The 18,902-nt window shown below is 44.0% G+C and overlaps 1 protein-coding gene and 1 long non-coding RNA gene across 8 annotated transcripts; both read left to right on the top strand.

Moving 5' to 3' along the window:
• Positions 1 to 6: 6 nt before the first annotated feature.
• On the top strand, positions 7 to 10,232 carry ZNF26 (zinc finger protein 26). 7 transcript variants are annotated; one of them, XM_025045567.1, is made up of 4 exons: positions 7 to 10; positions 3,963 to 4,089; positions 4,347 to 4,442; positions 8,245 to 10,232. In XM_025045567.1, exons 2-4 carry the CDS (start codon positions 3,990 to 3,992, stop codon positions 9,594 to 9,596), a joined length of 1,548 nt encoding a protein of 515 aa, XP_024901335.1. In that variant the 5' UTR covers positions 7 to 10; positions 3,963 to 3,989; the 3' UTR covers positions 9,597 to 10,232. The 7 variants fall into 7 exon arrangements, with proteins under 7 accessions (XP_024901335.1, XP_006910020.1, XP_006910019.1 ...); XM_006909957.3 differs by lacking the exon at positions 7 to 10 and adding an exon at positions 1,528 to 2,926; XM_025045565.1 differs by lacking the exon at positions 7 to 10 and adding an exon at positions 1,528 to 2,926 and having other exon boundaries at positions 3,070 to 4,089.
• Positions 4,449 to 8,025, top strand: LOC112478370. The gene is made up of 3 exons (XR_003045814.1): positions 4,449 to 6,107; positions 6,335 to 6,406; positions 6,583 to 8,025. It is a non-coding gene; the product is annotated as an uncharacterized LOC112478370 (long non-coding RNA).
• Positions 10,233 to 18,902: the final 8,670 nt, after the last annotated feature.

Below are 18,902 nucleotides of genomic sequence, written 5' to 3'. Positions count from 1 at the left end.
GTCGTGTTGGGTAAGTGGAGACTTTCTTACTTTTGAGAGCTTACTCGGCGCCGAGTGTGGACATTGTCATCCCTTCACGGTCACATCCAGGGCCTGAACTCACGGCCTGTCCTTCCACCTCCACCTCCCCGCAACCCCGTCCCTGGATCTCACAGAACGTTCCTTGTCTTCTAGCATTCTGTGTCTGGTGCTCTCTGCTTTGGCGGTCATACTTCACTGCCAGCTGCGGACACTGAGCTGAAGGGAGTGAGAGCCCCTACGGAAATGATCCGTATCATTTGAGGTTTTTCACCGAGACAGGTTCCGAGTTGTCTTCACAGCCAGATGTCTAGGGCCTCATTAGGGAAATCACCCTGCTCTTTTTCATGTTTGTCCAAATGCTTATTTACTGAGGGTCTTTCTGTGTGCTGGCCCCTGGGGCTGGTGGTTTCGGTGCAGTGGTAAGTTATGTACCAGTTCTTGTTTTAGAGGAGCCGTGGTCTGGCAGGGAGGGTAATCGAGTGAACACTGGGCACGGTGGCAGGTGAATGGGTAGAGAAAGGAGCCTGGGAGGAGTTGGGTGCAAAGCAGGAAGGAGCCGTTTTGGAGGAGGGCCGGGCCAGTGGACCATCTGGACTATGCAAGTGGGTGATGGAGCGAGCCAGAGGGAGACTTGGCAGTGCTTGCTGACCTTCTGACCTGTTGCACACGGCGGTGGTTTCCGGCCTTGGGAACACTGCTAGAAGCAAGGGTAAGAGTGTAGCGATGTAGGTGTTGAATATGGGCATGACCGAATAGAGCCATGAAAAGGACCAAGAAGGGGACTCAGGGGTGGTGACAAGGAACAGACCACAGTGCAACAGGATGTTTTCTTCGTGCAAACTTGAGAAAAGAGAACTTAATACAATGGAGTGTCCTTTAATTTCTCGGATAAACTTCCTTGTCATAGTTTGCTATGTGCCTGTGTACAGTATTCATTTTACTTTACTAATATTTTTCTCTAGGTGTTTTGATCAGAGTTAATAAATGAAATTAGTCTACAGTTTGTGCTGTCCTCGCCTGGTTTTGTCTGTGTGGTTACGCAAGTTTGTATGGTGCACTGTACGGCTGTCCCATCGTTTCCCCTCTCTGCATCAGATTAGATATGGAAATTTTCTGTTCTTTGGGTGTTGATAGAACTTACTTTTAAGTATGGTGCGGAGCCATACTCTTTCTGCAGAAAGTATACCTCTGATTACTACTTCGGTTTATTTTATGATTGTTGACTACTCACCCTGGCTTTCCTAATTTTTTCTGGGCTAATTTTGGTTACTTTTATTTTCCTAGAAGATTTTCCATTTCTTCTAAGTTTTCAAATTCATTAGAACAAATTTGTAAGTACAGTCAATTCTACTTTCATGTTTGATTTAAAAATGTGAATTTGTTTCAACGTGATCGATATCTTAAGGCAGTGGTCCCCAACCTTTTTGGCATCAGGGACGGGTACTCCCATGGGAATAATGCCTGATGGTCTGAGGCGGTGATGCTAGCGCTGGGGAGCGGCTGCAAATATAAATGAAGCTTCGCTTGCAGGCCCGCAGCTCATCTCCTGCTGTGCAGCCTGGTTCCTAACAGGCCCAGGGATTGGCAACCCCTGTCTTAGGGAACAAAGTGACCTGTCTGATTTCAGATAAACCTCTTTCTACCACTTTATAATAAGCTGTAGCCTCTCTGACAGCCAAACATCAGGTCTTTTTCAAGGTAAAGTGACATTTATTATAGCCTTTATATATTTCTTAACCATTAAGTGTATAAAACTGCTACTGTTTTTATTAGGTTCCTGATTTTCTTTTATGCTCGTAAGCCCTGTGGTTTCACTGTGCAACTTTGCATAGTAGTGATTTTTTTTGTTTGTTTGTTTTGGTAACATACACGTAACATACATTACAGTAGAACTGCCTGTGTATACAAATCTCTTAAAATTTTAATACGGACCCTGGCTTGGTCATAATAGTTATGGCAGCTTAAATAATTTTTGGCCAATTAAAAAGTTTTAATAGTTTCTTTGTGTTTTATTTTTATTCTTAGCAAGCTTAAAAAATAGTAAAAGGCTTGCAATAAAACAAGCCTCCTGCTTTACCCCGACTCTGCTCTGCACTTTTCTTTTTCTGTCTTGTCCCCCGAATCAGCCACTTTGGTCTGCGTTCACTCTTGCAGCATCTGCCTCGAGCTTTTATCCGGTCACGTGGGTATGCCTTGCTTTGTTTGTTCTCCCTGTGTTATGAAGAAACTGGCTTGATGGGTGGCCTGGACGGACTTCATTATGATATGGACAAGTCGCAGCTTTATTTTCTGCGTTACAGCTTCAGACATGCCCTGCGAACGCTCCCTCCCCGGTCCTGGCGCTTATCTCAGTGAGAGCTCCTTATGTTCTGGCCCCATCTTACTTGGCTGTCAGTTACTTTCAGACAGCGGAAAGTCCAGTCCATACTCTAGTTCCAGCCCCAATGCTTCCCTAACTTGGGCAGAGGGGAGATTGGGGCGCTTTCTCTCTATTCCCACTGCATCTTCTAGTTGCCCTCCTGTGGGGGGTCCCCTAGGTAGGGATGGGAAGATCAGTGGTTAGACATTAGACGCTTCTGTCTGGCAGTCAGTGGCCAGCCCCATGGGGGTTGCTTGGAGCCTGTGACAGGGCTCTACCTTGTATGTTCCTGCTGTGAGCCGTTCTCTCTCCCACCTCTTCAGGCTCCCCCAGAATCGCACTTGCTGTCTCTTCTCTCCGGGGCCCTTCTCCCTGCAGGCGATGCTGTTGAGGAGGAGTGTGTCCCGGTGTCGAGTCCGGGAACCTTCTGGGTGTCAGCTCCCACCTGCCTGCCTTTGCGGAGCGCTCTAGCAGTCTTGTCTTCAGAATTTCCCCCAGGAAACACATAGCAGATTGGATTCCTCACTTACTGAAATCCTAACACAGGTCTGTCCCTCCTGACGGCGGGCTTAGTGGACATCTGGGCTGCGCGTGAGACACTGTCCCCTCCCCATCCCCCACAGGCACTCTCCTGCACGGGGCACTTCTCCCTCAGTGACCCACTTCAGTGGCTTGCTTCTCTCCAGCAGCTTCTTCACTGCCATCCGCCCGTCGTCCCTCAGGCTCCCGGGCTCCTCGAAGGGCAGCATCTTCGGTTTGCTTGGCCAGGACCCTTCTGTCCTCAGCACTCCACGTGCCATGTCACCTCCATCAGGACGTCCTCTGTCTGTCTGCACATCATGCCCAGAATCCCGCCCCTGCTCTTTGCCCCACTGCGCTTGCTGCGGCCCCAGCTACCTTCCTCTCCCCGCGGAACCGGAACCGGAACCGGACCGCTCCCTTCTCCACGGCAGTCAGGGTGGCCTCAGATCCGAGGCAGAGCGCGCCCCTCCTGTTCAGGGCCTCTGGTGGTTCCTCCTCACTTGGAATAAAATCCCAAGTCGTTACCATGTCCCATGAGCCCTGGTGGGCCTCAGTCGCAGCCACTTATTTTCTTGAAAGAAGGCTTGGAATTCACCTGTTTGGCGTGTTTTTTATAGTGCCAGGCTGTCACTCCCACTGAGACCCGGGACGGGCTGAGCAGCTGGCAAGATGCCAGACGCTTCTGGAGCATCAGACCTTCCCATGTGGCACCGTTATTTAGAATTGTTCTCTCCATCTCTGTGCAAAACGTATCCTAGGCGTGTTTTTACAAAGACTCAAACACTTTCATTTGCACGTATAGATGTTTGTTTCCTTGTACAAGACCGAAAGCTTCTCGAGGGCAGAAGTGTACTGTACTCATCCTGAAATCCTCAGGACACGACAGAGTATCTGGCACACAGAACTCAGAGGTTTTTTCTTAAACAGTTCTCTCTGAAAATATGCGCGAGCCTGGAGGAGGCAGCGCGAAGGAACGTTGCTCCTTCCCTGCTTCCTCTCCGTCCTTCCCACGTCCCCTACTGTGATTGCATCCGATTGAGTGGGGTGTATATTATTACAGGGGTTATTGTCATTCAAGGATGTATCCATGGAGTTCACCTGGGAAGAATGGCAGCTGCTGGATCCCACGCAGAGGTACCTGTACAGAGAAGTGATTCTGGAAAACTACCGCAACCTGGTGTCTGTGGGTGAGTCCAGCTGCTCTGTTTAGCTGCTGTGAATCTTAGTTGCCATACCTTTTCTTTTGTTGATCAACCCTGGGGCCTCTGAAGTACTTGAAGATTATGGACTTAAACTTTAGGGGTCAAATGTTCTTTTTCTCTATTCGGCTGTCACCTCTTAATTGTGGTCTTTCCCCAAGTGCAAGCAGCAGTTCATTCTCTAGCTCCCGCTCCCTTAGTCCCTGGCAGTTCGGCCCACATCCTTTGTGATTTTCCATTAACAGGGTATCATGGCACCAAACCCGATTTAATCTTCAAGTTGGAGCAAGGAGAAGAGCCCTGGATCCTAAGTGCCAGAATTTCTCACGAGAGCTGTGCAGGTGGGTGAGCGGCAGCCAGGAAGATGGGAGCCGGGGGCGTGCACCGCGCAGCCCGCGGGCCGTGCTGGACGCGGAGACCTCCGTTTGAAGTCCTTGAACCACCGGGGTGACTTGGTGTGAGCCTGCGAGCTCCTCAGATGAGGAAATGGCAGGTGGTCTTCACGTTTGGCCTTTCTTTTCCTGCCCTGCCTCTGAGAGGTAGGCCTGCTCGCCCTCCGTGCACTCCGCTCAGTGCTCTTTTGGGGTGAGCTTCCTTCCTTCGGGCACCTTTCTCTGCCTTCCTTCCATGGTCATGGATGCATCAGGCACCCAGCCCTAAGGGAATTCCTCTCTCTCACGAGGCGTGACTCGTGCTGCCTCTTCCCTTCCATCTGCTTTCCCCGTGGCCTTCCGCGGTGCAGTCCCCGAGACGACGCCAGCCCTCCCTCCCTCTCGCCTCCACTGTCACAGGAGATTTCATTGCTTCCTTCTCTCTTCTCACACTGGTCATTTTGAAATTATAACTGTTACTTTCTTGGGCACTTTTCGTAAAAGGATTTCAAAAGCTGGCCTCGTCTCCCCGGTATTGTTAAGTGACTTTACGTTTCCCCGGCTCCTTGTCTCTTTTGCGTTGTCCAGAGGGGTCCGTTTCTCCAATTTGGCTGTCCGCTCCTACGCTGTAACTGTAGGAAGCCTCCTCCATTCTGAAAATTTGAGCTTTTCTCTCCCAGCGTTGTAACAGCAGCACTGACTTTCTCATCCTCTTTTTCTGACCCACTCCAGTCCTGGCTTTCACGTGCTGGCCGGAGCCCCGTGCTCTCGCGCTCTGCATTCTCACCAGCGTCAGCGGGGGGGGGGACTTCTTCTGCACCCCCACTTCCTCCTCACTTTTCCCATTTTTAGTGCTGCTGCCGGACTTCTGGTCCTGTATCCTGACGGCTGGGGGCTCAGATTGTTAGCCACATTTGAGAACTCGAATCTGCTCCTCAGCTGTTGCTGCTGGATTTATTTTTGTGAGCATCCTATCACCAGTCCAAGAAAATAAACAAGTATCTTAGACCTCTGACTCAACCAGAGTAAACAATAAGAATCTGTAGTCTCAAAGACATTGTGTCTGTCGTAGGACAGCAGCTCCCCAGTGCCTTAAGTCAGAGGCTCAGTGACGTCAGGGATCGGAGTTTCATCCGGCTCCGCTTTGTCATCTGCGGATGTTCGCTTTTCCCTTCAGTGTGGGCGGGTAGGTATCTCAGTGACAGGCATCCCATGTAGACACAGCAGGAACCACTGGGTAAGTCCTATTCCCTTCCACGATATCTCTTTCGTCGGGGCCCAGAATCCTTCCCAGAGGCCTCCCACATTTTCTTAACAACTGCTGCTAGTGCCTAGAGCAGTCGCGACGTGGGGCTTGGGCTCTGCCTCCGCTGCCCAGACCCCTTGGGCCACATCCTCAAGGGCTGCTGCACAATAGAGGGGGAGATGCCTTTGGGTGCGCAGTGAACGGTGTGTGTCAGAATCCCACCTCTGGGACTCAGCGTGCTCTTCTGCCCACCTGTACGTCTTCAGAAATGCCGATGTTAACATGCAAGGCCGTCACCCTTCCCAAAGTGGGGCAGTGCGTGTTCTCATCCTACCCCTGAGCCCAGTTGCAATCTAGGACCTTGGGATGTGTGCAGTACCATTGGACAGGTAAGATTGTGGCCTCACGATCTGAATTGACATGTAGTTAGGCAGGTAGTCTATTGCAGACATACACGGTGGTGGGGAAGGAAAAGAACATTCTAATAGAAGCCCCTCCTTCCAGAAGGGGAGGAGGGGAGACAGCAGCCATCAGTCATCCCATGCTTGCTTCATCTCTCTGAGAAAATGGTTAGGGAAGACTCGTTTCCCTAATGTCGGTGTAATTTCCTCGTTAGCCAGTTCACAGCTCCTGGCACTTCACTCCGAGAGGGTCTCCCTTCCTGGTGTCCTCCTTGGCCACAGATGAGGTAAGGGTTGGGGAGAGTGCCCTGTCTATGGGCTATTTATAATTTCATTAGCCCACTTCTGTTGGTACCAGTTTGGGACATTGAGGGTTGAGGAACCGTAGGCTGTCATCAGACCAGGCTTAGGGTCCCCTTCAAAACATGAGAGGCTTCCAGTTTTCTATTTTTTTCCCCCCTAGTTTCTGGTAAGCCAGGAACAACCACCAAAAATTGTCTGGCGTAGTCTGTCGCCTGAGAATTCCTCTCTCCTGGCCCCCAGTCTTAGTGGCTTGAGTTCAGCAAGCCTCTCTCAGGCACACACCATGCCCTGAAGCGTCTCACCGCTGGTGGGAAAGAAGTGTTTAGCCCGAAGTCCGAAGGAAGTGGGAAGTTACTGACGATCCTCCGCAGCCGTCTCATAATGACACGAGGTGTGCCATCCAGGCCTGGACCTGCCGCCGCATCCCTCTAACCCTGTAATGCGTCACGCTTGCTGTCATATTGTTGCTCGGGCCTCGCTGGACCTTCCCGTTCTCTCTGCATCTCCTGTCCCCTCCAGTGTCGTCTGCTCTAGGGCTATCAAGGCATCTCTTCTCGTTGGCATGTATTCCCTAGATGATGGCATCTAGCATGCCGCCTAACAACTTCTATGCTCTTGACTCCTCTGCTGTTAGCACTGAACTTTGGTTTGACATCCTGCGTGCTCTGTCCATTTTGGTATTTAGCTGAGATCTTAGCCATCATAAGATCTAAAAGCCCTTCATTTTTTTCTCCAAACATGTTTCTCTGCCAGTGTTTTCCATCCAGAGAGGCGCACCACCTGTTTCTAATGTCTAAAATCCAGCACTTATTAAATCCCCCCGTTCTCTCAGCTCCCACATCCGTCTCCACGAACAGTTTCTGGGTTCTCTCTCCAGATATGTTCCCATGCGCTCAGCTCCAGAAGTACAGTCCAAGCCTCTGTCGTAGCACCTGCATCACTGCAGCAGCTTTCTAAGCCATGTCTCTGCCCTTTTCTTACTCATTTTTTACTTAACAGCCAATGTGAACTTTTGAAAGCACAGACAAACAGATCTCCTCTAATTAAAATCCTCTGGGTAAGATTAAAACTCTTTTGCCATGGCCTTACCTTTACTTTTCCCACTCAGTGGGTTTTAGCGATCTGGGCCTTTTTTCTGTTTCTTAGCCAGGACAAGTCGGGGTCTCTCCTCAGGAACTGTGTACTTTCACTTTCTCCTGTTTGGAGTGCTCAGTCCCTTAATTTTCTTATGGCTCCCTCGTTCTCATTTTTTAATGTCTCATTGTACCTAACTGTCATACGCTGGTTATTCTGTACCTCGCAAACTCACTGTTTGAGAAAACTACAATGATAAAATTCAGATATAAAAAAATTGGCATTGGCTTCTAAGTGTGGGCTAAATATTTGAAACTTCTATTTTAAAAACCGTTTTGATCACTGCTAATTTGCTGCCCATTTCCACAATGGGGTCGGGTTTGGTTTCAGTTCCTCACTCCCATGCATTGATCTCTGGCACATGTGCACTTGGCCAGCATTTCTTGGAACCAGTGTCCAAGGCCTGTTACCAAGAGGAAAAGACTCATTACATGGCAGTCTAAAGCTCTTTAATTCCATAGCTGGTCAATGTTATCCGAGCATTTCTTTTTAGTTCCTTCTTAGGATTTCCATCTTTCTGATTACATTGCGCATCTGTTCTTGCATGCTGTTTGCTTTATCCATCAGAGTCCTTAGCATATTAATCTAATGTTTTAAATTCCCATTCTGATCATTTCAATAGCCCTGTCATATCTGGTTTTGATGCTTGCTCGATTTTTTCAAATTGTGGTTTTTTTTTTTTTCCTAGAAGGTTGGAAAGAATGGTACCAGAAAAACCAAGATGAGCTTCAAAGTATTGAGAGAAACTATGCTTGTAATGCATTTGGAAAACTTCATCTGAGCAAAACTCATGTTTCTTCAAGACAAAGACTTCCTAAGTATAACACTCACGGAAAAAATTCGACACAAAACTCAGGTTTAGCCAGAAGCTATCTAAGAAAGAATCCTGATAAGTTTCACGGATATGAACAATCGTATTTTCTTAACCATCAAAGAACTCATAGTATAGAAAAGAACTGCGTATGTGGTGAATGTGGGAAAGCTTTTCGTTGCAAATCACAGCTCATTGTACATCTCAGAATCCACACAGGAGAGAGACCTTATGAATGCACTAAGTGTGAAAGAGCCTTCAGTGCCAAGTCAAACCTTAATGCTCACCAGAGAGTTCACACAGGAGAAAAACCCTACACATGTAGCGAATGTGGGAAAGTCTTCTCTTTCAGGTCACAGCTCATTGTCCATCAGGAAATCCACACAGGAGGGAAACCTTATGGTTGCGGTGAATGTGGGAAAGCCTACAGCTGGAAATCACAGCTCATTCTACACCAGAGAAGCCACACAGGAGTGAAACCCTATGAATGCAGAGAATGTGGGAAAGCCTTTAGTTTGAAATCACCATTTGTTGTGCACCAAAGAACTCATACAGGAGTGAAACCCCATAAGTGCGACGAGTGTGGAAAAGCCTTTAGGAGTAAGTCATACCTCCTCGTTCACATCAGAATGCACACAGGAGAGAAACCTTATCAATGCAGTGACTGTGGGAAAGCTTTCAATATGAAGACACAGCTTGTCGTACATCAAGGAATTCACACAGGAAACAATCCCTATCAATGCAGTGAATGTGGGAAGGCCTTTGGTAGGAAGGAACAGCTCACTGCACATCTGAGAGCTCACGCAGGAGAGAAGCCCTATGGATGCAGCGAATGTGGGAAGGCTTTCAGCAGCAAGTCATACCTCGTTATTCACAGGAGAACACACACAGGAGAGAGACCTTATGAATGTAGTTTTTGTGAGAGAGCCTTTTGTGGGAAGTCACAGCTAATCATACATCAGAGAACTCACTCAACAGAGAAGCCCTATGAATGCACTGAGTGTGAGAAAGCTTATCCCAGGAAGGCGTCACTTCAGATACACCAGAAAACTCATTCAGGAGAGAAACCTTTTAAATGTAGTGAATGTGGGAAAGCCTTCACTCAGAAGTCATCTCTCAGTGAACATCAAAGGGTTCATACAGGAGAGAAGCCATGGAAATGTTCTGAATGTGGAAAGTCCTTCTGTTGGAATTCAGGGCTCCGTATACATCGAAAAACTCACAAGTGAGAAATTAGAATGAAGTAGATGGTAGAAGCATTCTAACAGAACTTGAGCCTCAGGAGATTTCAGATGACAATTTAGACAGGATATATAAGCAGGAAGTCTTAAGACCACTCATATCAAGTCATACAGGATAGAAACCAATCATGTTTGGAATGAATGTGCAAAGTGTACAAAAAATATCACAGATCTTTATAGGTGAGAATAATTGAAGGAATCGAGCAGTAACTATCAAATGTAGTGACATCATTATGAAGATTTAATTTGAAGAATTCTTATTGAGAACCTTTTATAAGTTTAGTAAATTGGGAAAGCATTTTCCTATAGGAAATGTGTTATGTGGAGAGTCACACTCCCGATTTAAAGCTTTGTTTTAGAGGGAAGAAAATCTCTAAATGGTAGATTTTTTTCCATGGTGGAGTATAAAGTTTTTTACTTTAAGATGTAAATAAAATAATGGTGAGGAAAACAGCCAGGAACATATTCTGAAGGTTAAGGGGTATTTAATGTGACTTTCCTGAGCAACACTGAATGGCATTTTTTAAACTTTTGGTATTTTTTTAATGTTACATGTTATACATATTTTGATAGTTTGTGGAACAACATCCTCCAATATTCTCCATATTAAATGCTAAACATAAATATTGTCTCTTTATTTTGTAGCAATATAAAATGTGGCTTTTAATACATGAAAAGATACAGTTCTCACTCCAAATGAGTCTACGTAAGTGAGTCTGGCAGGCATTAAAGGGCTGCTTAAGGCCACTCATTGTAATGACCTGGAGTATATTTTAGCAGTTCAGTGTCTGTTCCTATTGACTGAGAAGAACACCCAGTTTTTCTCTGGAGAAATACCTCTCCTCTGTTGTGTGTGTCCTTGTGGTTGTGTCTTGTAGGGTGTCCTTCCCACTGGCCACAGGTGAGCACTGTGTCCATTGCTGGGCAACGGTAGCTTCTTTCCCAGGAATGTGAGTCTCCAATCTCACCCGAATGAGTAGGGAAATGTGGGAATTCGTTGATTCTTGTCCCAGAATTCTAATGAGACCATCAATTACTTCCTCCTGTGTTTTTTTTCTCCAGAATAACTGGATACTGTCCCTTGCTGGCCTTATGTGTGTTTCTGCATACCTTTTTCTGCTAAAGTTCAGGAGAATGTGGTTTTCTTTCTTGTAACTGCAGAGCTTTAGTCGATAAATTGTTGCCCTGGAGAACTGCAGGTAACAAAGAGGAAAGTAGGGTATGTGGTTTATTTAGTTTTTTTTCTGAAACAAAATCAGGTCCTTGTCCGAGTTAAGGAATTGTGGCAGACACGCCATTGCCCACAAAACCTGCCAATTCCTGATCGTAGAGTCCCTTCCCTTCCCTGAAAAAGTGGACCGTGCCTTGCAGGAGGAAACTTATTCTGTCAATACCGTATGCCTTGTCGTCACTAGCTCTGTGTCCAAATGTCCTCTGTTTATGAGGACACCAGTCATATTGGGTCAGGTCTCATCCTAATGTTCTAATTTTTTAACTTGGTCATCTTCGTAAAGGCCCTAGCTCTAACTTCACATTCTGAGGTACTGGGGGTTAGGAAACCAACACGCCTTTTTCGGAAGGACACAATTCACTCCGTAACAGTCTGCCTTCTTGTCCCACCCTACTAAACTCATGTTTTTTTCACATGCAAAATATATTCACCCCAGTCCGACATCCCCAAAAGGCTTAATCCATTCTGGCATTAACTCTAAGTCCAAAATCTCATCTAAATCAAGTATGGGTGAGACTTGTGGTATGATTCATCCTGGAGCAAATTTCCTCTCCATTTGGGAGCCTGTGAAGCCAGACAAATTGTCTGCCTCCAAAATACAATGAGCAGACAGGCACGGGGTCAGCATTCCCAGTCCAAAAGGAAGAAATCTGGGAAAAGGATGTGAGTCCCAAGTAAGACCGAAATCTGGCTGGGCAAATGCCATTCGATTTTAAGATGAGGATAATCCTCTGTGGCTAAATGCTCTGTCCATTGAGCCCGCTGGGGTGGCGCCCCTGTCCGTTCATCCCTGCATGGTAGACCAGCTCTCTGGAATTGAAATGGTAGCTTCACTTTCTGGCCCCAAGGTGCCGTCCTCGGAGTCATTTTTCCCTCTTTTTGTTCTTTTAAAGGATAACCCATGTTTACAGCTAGATAGCTCTATAAACCTGTTTCCTGCGTATAGAATCCCAGGGGCCATAAACATTCCTTCATGTCAGCCCTTCTCTGTCCCCTTCAGTCCTAGTTGGTAGCATTTCTGCTGAGATGGCTAACTGGATTCACAAGTCACACACCTAATCTCTAACGAACAGCTGTCCAGCCACACCCTCTGTGTTCTTTCCATGGTTTGCTTTCCTGCTGTTAGCAATACGGATGAGCTGAGAGTCTCCCAAGTCTTTAAGGTCCGGTTTCTCCATGCTTAACAATTCATTCTTCCCTTTACCTCTGTCCTGTCACATTTTACTATTAGCGGCAAGAAGTCAGGCCATGCCTAAAACCTTAGCTTAGAAATCTCTTCAGCTAAACATCCCAATTCATTTTAAGTTTTACTTTCTGCCAAACAGAACACAATTTAGACAAGTTCTCTGCTACTTTATTACAAAGATCCCCCTTTCCTCCAGTCTCCAATAACATGTTACGGTTTTTATTTGACTCCTTCCCAGAGTACCTTTAACATCCATATTTCTACCCAGTCTCCTCCAGGCAAGGTGGGCTTTTTCCATCAAGTGCAGAACTCTTCCATCCTCCACCAGTTCCAAAGCCACTTCCACATTTTTAGGCATTTACTAAGAGCAGCACCCTATTTTCCAGTACCAAAAAATTTTATTCGCTGTAACAAAGTACCACGAAATGAGTGGTTTAAACCAGGGAACCCCACCGTCTGATCCGCAGACCAGTACCAGTCTGTGGCCTGTTAGGAACCAGGGCAGGTGGTTAGCAGTGGGGGAGCAAGCGAAGCCTCATCTGTATTAGCAGCCGCTCCCCAGCGCAGGCATCACCGCCTCAGCTCCGCCTCAGCTTCTCAGGCGTTAGATTGCTCAGAGGAGTGCTGGTCCCTGGTGCCGAAAAGGTTGGGGACCTCTTAAGCAACAGCAATTTACTGTCTCAGTTCTGGAGGCTAGAAGTCTGAAATCAAGGTGCCAGCAGGACTGATTCCTTCTGAGGGTTGGAAGAGTCTGTTCCAAGCCTCTCTTTGGCTTGTAGCCATCTTCTCCCTTTGTCTCAGCATCATTCTTTCCCTTTGTGTGTCTATTTTTGCATCCAAAATTCTCCTTTTTATAAGGATACCAGTTATATTGGCTCAGGGCCCACCCTAATGACCACATCTTAACATGATAACTTCTGTAAAGACTATCTAAATAGGGTCACATTCTGAGGTGTGGGGGTTAGGACACTAACATGTCTTTTAGGGGGAGAGAATTCAACCCATAATCGACAAGGGAACAGACAACTTGAACAACACTATAAACCAAGTAGACCGAACAGACAGATATGGAGCGCTCCACCAACCACACTAGAATGTACATTCTTCCCAAGTGCACGTGGAACAGACCAAATGCTAGGCTATAGAACAAGCCTCTACATTTAATAATGGGGTCTTGTCAAAAGGAAACTGCAATCGGCTTGATAACACTAGTCAAATCTGGGACAGTTTCAGCATCCAAATAATGATAACGGGTTTTAACACAAAGAATAAGAATCTATGTATCCATATTCATGTAAGTATATAAATGTATAAACTTGTAGGGGGAAGGGCAAACTTCCTTATGCTGGGCTATCATGATACCAAAGGAAAGGCAAGAATCATCCATGAATGCTAAAACTAGGTAGGGGAAAGCTTGATGAGAATATTTCATTAGTTTCAAAATATCTGCCCACAAAAACGCTAATTACAAATGGAAAACTAATAACTTTACAAAAGAGAAATATGGCATTTATCACCTTAATTAAGCAATCGAAATCTGCCATTATTGGTACAAATATCATGAAATTCTTGATATGATTCTCTGAGGATGCAACATCATTTTTTATTCCTGCCAAAAATGCATCACCCAAATCTAAATCATGAAGCATCTCACACACATAGCTGAGGGCCATAAAGCATGAAAATGCACTTTTCCAGAATGTCGAGGTGAGAGAGAGAGAGAGAGAGAGAGAGAGAGAGAGAGAGAGAGAGAGAGAGAGAGAGAGAGAGAGAGAGAGACAGAGAGAGAGAGACAGAGAGACAGAGAGACAGAGAGAGAGAGACCGACAGACTGTCCCAGTATAATGGTGACTAAAGATGTCCAGCCATGGGCACTGCCCCAAGTTTTGGTTTTTGGACATTATCAGGACAACTGGTGGAATGTGGATAAGTTCTGTATATTAGATAATAGTATTGCCTTTGTGTGAATTTCCTTATGTTGATGATTTTCCCATGGTCAGATCACAGAATGACCTTGTTGAGGTCCACATGGAAGTGTTCAGGAGTGTAGAGGAACTAGTCTGTGGCTCACGCTTCTGCCTCACAAGGGAGACATGCTCTTTATAGAGAAAGCAGACGTAGTAAGATGTCAACATTTGGGAAATATAGGTAAAAAGTGTTTAGGGATTCTTTTTTTTTCTGTAATCCTGTACTATATTTTCTTTTCAGTAGTATGAAATCATTTCTAAATAAAAGGTAAAAAGAAAAAATGAATTTAGTAAGGTCATGGGATGTCAGGTAAATATATCCAAATCAATCCTATTTCTACATATTGGAAAAACTTTATAAAATGGGGTTTAATAAATTGAATCCAGTTGCGAAAGTATCGAAATACAGAAAATAATAAATAAATCTTGTGGTGTTGGAACTGCTCAGTGTCTTGACTGTGTTTGTTGATACATGAACTTACAAGGTGAAACAACTAAATCTCTACACACAGACACAAATGAGTAAGTAAAACTTGGGAAATCTTAATAAGTATTGTGTTATACTGGCAGTATTAGAAAAAAAGTTTAAAGGACAGATTACTCCCAAATTCATTTTACAATCCTACTATAACCTTCATGCCAAACATAGATAGAGGCAGTATGGACAAAATAATTATACATCAATCTAATAGATGGAAAATTTCTGAATAAAACAATCCACTTTCATACCCCACACATTTACATATGTTTGTATTAGGTTGAACTGTATGAAATTACCAACTGTCAACCATTTTTGACACATGGCAGATTTTATTTTCCAAAAAGGGCTGTGGAAATATCATCTCATGTCCTCTCTACAATGTGACTATGCTGCTTCTCCTGCTAAGAGTCTTGTTGGCCGGTGACTCACTTGTGGCCAAAGAGGTACGTCAACGGAGTCAGCCAATGTGCTCTATGGACGCAGTCGCAAGTCTACAGAAAATCGTTTTGAAGAAAATTGCATTACAACCTCAATTCCCAAAACTATTTGAGGTTGGAGATGTGCTAATTAAAGAGTCAACAGTGTCATGAGTATCTAACAAAGAAAAACGGTGAAATTGGAAAGTGAGTAGAAAGAAAAATACAGGATAAAATCATGGCAGAAGTGTGGCTAACTATAGGGTTCAAAGCAACAAGTAGAAAAAAAACAAATGTTAACTGTAAACTGAAAGGCAGTACAAAATACATACACATGTATACCACAAAGTTTTAAAATGATATAAACTTGTACTGAAAAGGACAAACCTTGTACAAAATAAAGAGTTGGACTCCTATTGTTTTGGGGGGCAGGAAGGAGGCTGAAGAAGATATTCAGTTGTCAACATGGGTCACTTCTTAGGACTAAGGAAGGATGACCCAGAAGGCAGAACCGAGATCCGCCAGGTACAACCCAGAGCTATGGCCGAGACTCCCAGAGAGCAGGCCGGGTCCAGTTAACGAGCTGGTAACGTACCCAGCGGGCTTCAGGAATCTCTGCTGTGTAGGGACTCCTGTTGTCTGTTCCGGTAGGACTATCCATAGCGTTTTCCGACATCTGCCCCCTACCATATTTCAATGACAAGGACTTGTCTTTTAGTTCACAGGCATCAGGTTGAGAGGAACAGCCCCTACTGAGCTTTACCCATGGGAGCAGCCCCCAGAGCCCTGTCTGTTGTAGCGCCTGGCTGGATGGGATTCTGGACTCCAAGCTGACGCCATGGTGGGAGGAGGCATTAGAGGTCTCGGGGGAGACTATGAGTCCAGTTTGCGGATGTGAGTTGTTAGACAGAAGGCAAACTGCAGTGAGCTGTGTTTTCAAAGATGGCTGCGATATCTGCCATCCAGCACCCTTCTCGATGGTGTGACTATGTGACTTTGCCATCCCTCCCTTCCAGGGGGGAGGTAGGTTTGTGATCCCTGCTGCTTGAATCTCGATAGGCTGGTGTTGTGCTCGTAGCCAAGAGAATACAGCACAAATGAAGCCGTGTGGCTTCCAAGGCAAGGCCACGAAAGGAGACGCAGCTTTTACCTCATTCACAGGAACACTCACTGACGAGGACTGCTGCCGCCAGAAGTCCTCACATGGCCTTTCCTTGGGGTATGTGCCCGGAAAGTCTTAAGGACACTAATCCTATGGGATCAGGGTCCCAACCTTATGACCTCATTTAACCTTAATTTCCTTAGATGCATCATCTCCAAATAGAGTCACACTGGGGGGGTTAGGATTTTAATATATGAATTTTGGAGGTACACAAACATTCAGTCTATAGCATGATAGCCAATAAGAAAATATACTAGGAGGAAAAACTTGCCTTCATGATATCAATAGGAGTGATAAACTACTTAGGAATACATCTCACACAATGTTGAACTTAAAATGACATCTAGAAAAAAATCTTTTAAAAACTTATATCAACTGAGAAATTATAAAATGATAAAATACTATTAAAGTTCACAAAAAAAGCTGAAAAGAAAATTGAGATATATTGATGTAGTCAATATAATAAAAATACTAATTCTTACAAAATATACATTTAATACAACTATCAAAACAATATTATTTTCTTGAAATATGACAGATTCTAACATTTACATGGAAGTTCACAGGTCTCAAAGTATCCAACACAATAATGCACAAGCATGACAATTACAGGAATTTTCCCTTTTAGATACAAAAGGTTTTATTTTGCTAGAATAATAAAACAATGTGGTATTCATACAGTGATAGATTAATAGGTCAATAATCAGAAAAGATATTCCATAAAGAGACCTATGAATATATATAAAAACTTCAAATATAAAAGAAGTTAATTTAAAATACTGAAGAAAGAATAGGCTATTTGATACCTGGTGTTACGGACTGAATTGTGTCTCCCTTTTAAATTCATATGTTGAAGTCCTAACCCTCAGCACCTCAGGATGTGATTTGGAGACAGGGACTTTAAAGAGATAATTAAAGCAAAATAAGGTCAAACGGATGGCCCCAATCTAAAATGATTGGTGTCTTTATAAGAGGAGATTAAGACACAGATACAGACACATACACAGAGAGACAACTATGTGACAACACAGTGAAGACAGGCACCTGCAAGCCAAGGAGAGAGTCTGCAGAAGAAACCAAACCTGATAATACCTTGATCTCATAATTTCAGTCTTCAGAATTATGACCAAAATTTCTGTTGTTTACCCCACCCAGTCTATAGAATTTTGTTATGGCAGCCTTAGCAAAGCAATACACTTGGGGTTAGGAAATCGGCTTCCCATATGGAAACAAATTAGATCAGTATCTCACACGACTTGAATACACACAACTTCAGATAGATTAAAACGTAAATGTCAAAGCCAAATGCCAAAACTACTAGAAGATAGTGCAAGGAAATATTTTATGGTATCAGGATGGAGAAAGATTTCTTAAGTCACTTAATGGAAACCATAAAGGAAACCATAAAGAAAAAGTTATATTTTATAATGTCAAAACTAAAATCTAAGAGATGAAGAATTTTATAACCAAAGTTTAAGGACAACAAATAGACAGAAAAAAATTAAAACATATATTGCATGTTGAGGATTAGCAAACAATATACATTCAAATCCATGAATCTAGGAGAAAAAGATAACCCAAAAGAAAAATAGGCAAAGGAGAATAATAGACAATTTGTGGAATAAACCTAATGGTGTAGAAAAGTGTAAACTTCAGCAGTGATGACTGAACACATTATCCACATGTTCTGCATTTCAAATATTAGTCAAATTTTAAAAATCTTGATCTTGATCTTTAAAATTCATATCTTATTCCTATCTTCTAATGTCCCATAATTAAGTAGTATACTGGCTTTATGGTTAAGTCTATACTTTTATCATGTTAAAGTAGGAAACACTTTCTAATTTGTTATTTTTTTAAAATCTAGAATATACTTTTAAATTTCACTTTTCTTTTCCTATTATTGAGGTGATTATATCTTTTCCTTTGGCATATCGATATGGTAATATTAACGGATATCCTGACATGCTTGTATTTCTAGAATAGACTCCACGTGGTTATATTTTTGTAAGGTATGCCAGCTTTTTCTGTTAGGAATTTCATAGTATTCTTGCATGGATAGTCACAATCAGGTTTTTTCTAAGCTTCCTTTTCAAAATATACATTTGTCGATTTGGGTGTCCTATGCCATTTAATAAAGTTCCTTCTTCTAATTCCTCCGGAACTATTTAAATATAAGACTTTTCTGATCACTGGATGTTTGAAAGAATTCACCAGAAACTCGATGATTGATGCTTTTCGGCAGAGAATCTCTTGTCTTCATTTTTATCCATGATTAGGTTTTCTCCTGGGTCAAATTTGATTCATCTATTTGTGTCACAAAGAATTTCAAATTTATTACCACAGAGAGGATTCTCGTTGTTTCCTGTTTTCTATGGTTAGTCTGTTTTTTCATCCTACCCTTCTCTCTCCTTTTTATAAGTATACTTACTGATAATTTGCCTCCACAGCACTTGAATTATGGATCAGCTTTACCTTTTTCCGTTAATTCCTGTTTTCCTTAAAACATTCCATGAATGTATTCAACTTTTTCTGTATTCATCAATTGAATTCTTAAGCCAATTGTCTTTTCTTTTAACCTATATTTTGATTTTAAGTCCTAGTCTTTTAAAATCCTAATTCTCCACGTTTCTCCCAAAAGTGAACTCAGGAAACTAGCTGCGGAGTGGGCGGTCGTCTCCGCGTCTCTAGGCGACCAGCGTTCCTGGGACGCCGGGACGCCGACGAGCCGCGGAGCCTTCTGGGAAATGTAGTTCGAGGGCGTCTTCCTCTCGCGCACGCGCACTCCTAAGGCCACGACGCTTTCGGGTTGCGCCTTTTGTCTTTGTCCTGCGCTGTCACGCGAGAGGCG

The sequence above is a fragment of the Pteropus alecto genome, unplaced genomic scaffold, assembly GCF_000325575.1.
Source record: "Pteropus alecto unplaced genomic scaffold, ASM32557v1 scaffold213, whole genome shotgun sequence".
Taxonomy (NCBI): Eukaryota; Metazoa; Chordata; class Mammalia; order Chiroptera; family Pteropodidae; genus Pteropus; species Pteropus alecto.
Note: the sequence above shows the minus strand (reverse complement) of the source record. Positions and strands in the feature narration are given on the sequence as shown.

Excerpts from the sequence above, each read along its gene's own strand:
- ZNF26 (XM_025045567.1), top strand. The coding sequence starts at position 3,990 with ATGGAGTTCACCTGGGAAGAATGGCAGCTGCTGGATCCCACGCAGAGG. Across the intron at positions 4,090-4,346 it reads CCGCAACCTGGTGTCTGTGG|GGTATCATGGCACCAAACCC; the intron begins GTGAGTCCAGCT and ends TTCCATTAACAG. Across the intron at positions 4,443-8,244 it reads TTCTCACGAGAGCTGTGCAG|AAGGTTGGAAAGAATGGTAC; the intron begins GTGGGTGAGCGG and ends TTTTTTTCCTAG.